At 63.4% G+C, this 2,620-nt stretch overlaps 1 protein-coding gene across 1 annotated transcript in view; it reads left to right on the top strand.

Moving 5' to 3' along the window:
- CRTC1 (CREB regulated transcription coactivator 1) overlaps positions 1 to 2,620 on the top strand; it is an 81,132-nt gene that overhangs the window by 75,535 nt on the left and 2,977 nt on the right. Inside the window, exon 13 of the mRNA XM_010847302.1 lies at positions 2,530 to 2,616. Coding sequence (XP_010845604.1) covers positions 2,530 to 2,616 — 87 coding nt within the window. The remainder of the gene's footprint in view (positions 1 to 2,529; positions 2,617 to 2,620) is intronic.

Raw genomic sequence — 2,620 nt, 5'->3', positions numbered from 1 at the left:
AGCTTCTTGCCATAGCAGTGAAGCCTCCCCAGGACCCTGCCACCCCATCCCCAAAATGTCACCAAGTCAAGAGACTTCAGGAGTCACTGCAGCGCCCAAGGACGTCTCACCCTCAGCCAGGGCTTTCCTTCCTGGGCAGAGCAGGAGTTGTTCTTTCAGGCAGGGCCGTGGGGGGCATGCCCCGCTCTCCCCGTCTGCCAGGCTCTCAGTGTGCCCCGAGCCAGGCCCTGCATGTCAGGACAGTGGCCTTCCCCTTGGGGGGACCGGAGGCTGTTCTTGAGGCTCACTGACACAAGAGGGCCTTTCGCTCCACCAACCATGGCAACCAGGGGCTGGGACTCTCCCCCGGCTCTGCAGAAGACAGGAAAGGCGCAGTGAGCTCAGGGCGTGCCGAGGGCCAGCCTGGTGTCTGCGCGCTCCCCGGCCATCCTGTGGGCTCTGTGCACTTGTGTCTGGTCTCGTCACGTGAGCTGGAGGGCTGTGGGAATGAGAGACGCTGCTCCAGGCAGAAGAAGCCACGGCGGGCAGCCTGCCTGGGCTGGTCTCTGAGTAACGGCCCTTCTCATGCGTGAGGTGGCAGAGGAAGGTTACAGTGGAGTGGATCTCTCTTGGGAGAGGTTCGCCTGGACCAGAGCGGTCCATCCTGAGCAGAGAGCATGTTGCTGTCTCATCAAACCCGTGTCTGTGTGTCTGTCTGTCTGTCCATCCATTGTGCGCCGGCGGGGAAGAAGGCTGCCCTTTCAGATGTGAAGATGGCCCTGGGAGGGCTCTGCTTGGGGGCAAACCATGGCAGAAGGCAGACGGGGCTTCCCACTGAAGCTGGATCTCAGAGGATGCGTTCATCAGCCCCCTGGGCCCGGGTCAGCCCCTACCTTCCCGGCCCAGCCAGCATCTCCCCTGGAGGCACGAGGCAGCCGGCTTGCCACGCCTGCCCTCGCATGGATCTGTCTAGCTGCTGCCGGAACCTGAGGCAGCTGGGATTGGGCCCGTTCCGTTCCCTCCCTGCTTCCTTCTGCGCAGACCTTTCTGGCAGACCCTTGTGGCAGCTTTACACGAGAAGCTGGGGTCTCCTGTGTGTGCGCTGGGGCTCTCTGGGGCCAAGGCCATGGGCACAGGGTCAGGTGCCCCGGAGAGACATGCCCCCGGCCTCAGCCGAGGTGGTCACCTGCCGCCTCCAGCAGCCTCGCCACCCCCTTTTCCAAACCTGCAGCTGGCGATTTTTAGGGCAGAGGTGGCCTTTTGCCACGTTAGCTTTTCTCCCTTCTTGCTCCGTTAGCGCTTTTAACTCTTCTGTGGTGTTTAGTGGCCTGTCCGTCCCCAGGAGCCGCCCCGCCTTCCACCTGGCTGGCTGTCCCTTTTCTGTGGTCAGCCCACTAGACACTCAGAGTGGCTGCTGGTTTTGTGACCAACTCTTCTTTGCAGTAGAGGCCTGAGAGTCAAGCTTTGGCAGTTGTCGGAGAACATGGGGACCTTTCTAGAACAGGGCGCTCCAAGGGAGGAGGTCCAGGGTCTGTGGTCTGTGAAGACTGACCTGGATGTGCGCTGGGCTGGGGACTTGCTTTCCCAGGTCTGTTGGCCTGTGCTGTGAGCTGGCCACGCACACAGCTGCGCCTCTGCTCCCCTCTGCGTCCCCCCAGACTCTCCTGCCACCTCGCTGGCAGCATCTCAGGAGTGGGCAGGAGCTCCCTGCACCTTCTTTGGCATCTCCGCTGCTTCTGAGGACCCCCAGCCCCCTGCTCCTTTCCCAGCAGCCCCATCCCTCTGCCCCAGCTGGCGTTGGGCAAACAGGAGTGGGGCTTTCTGGCCTCTCAGCCGTGGGGGCCAGGGGGCAGGGCCTTCTGTGTGCCTGTCTCGTCCTACTCTGTGAAGCCTTCCTGCCCGCGTGTGTGGCCTGCCTCCTGTCCCGTGTCTCCCATGTCTGACAAGGTACTTATCGCATCCTAGACACCCAAAGACCCTCCCGCCCTGCCCCAATCACACACTTTCCTCTGGGCTGTCACATGGGGTTCCTGGACCCTGTGGCCCCTTGGCTTCCATCTGATGAAAATGGGCTCACAGAGAGGAGATGGGATGGCACTTTGAGGGAAGTTGGGGTGCAGAGGCCCCCCAGGATCAGGTGGTGGAAAGGAGCAATCGTCCTGAGGTTAGGCGTGCACCCCTCCATCGCAGGGGGCATGGGCTTTCCCAGGAGCCCTGAGATGGACGGGGTCAGCTTCTCACATTCCGAGCATCTTCCAGGAAGTTCCAAAGGCCTCCCCTTTCTCCCAGCCCAGGCCAGCGGTGAGGTCCTGGGGGAAGGGTCTGGGTGCAGCCCGCCTGTGGGCACACCTTCCCACCGCCCCTGACAGCCTCACCCCCTGCCTGGCTTGGGCACAGCGCCCCCGACGGCCTCACCCCCTGCCTGGCTCGTGCACACCGCCCCCGGCGGCCTCCCCCGCTGCCTGGCTCGGGCACAGCGCCCCCCGACGGCCTCCCCCCCTGCCTGGCTCGGGCAGCCCTGACGACAGCGGGCCTCTCTTTTGTCTGCAGCACTCTTCCAGCCTGGGCGGCGTGTTTGGGGACTCATTCTATGAGCAGCAGATGGCGGCCAGGCAGGCCAATGCTTTGTCCCACCAGGTGA

The sequence above is a fragment of the Bison bison genome, unplaced genomic scaffold (assembly GCF_000754665.1).
Source record: "Bison bison bison isolate TAMUID 2011002044 unplaced genomic scaffold, Bison_UMD1.0 scf7180017864248, whole genome shotgun sequence".
NCBI classification, from domain to species: Eukaryota; Metazoa; Chordata; class Mammalia; order Artiodactyla; family Bovidae; genus Bison; species Bison bison.
The sequence above is the reverse complement of the archived record's forward strand: the minus strand, read 5'-3'. Positions and strand labels throughout refer to the sequence as shown.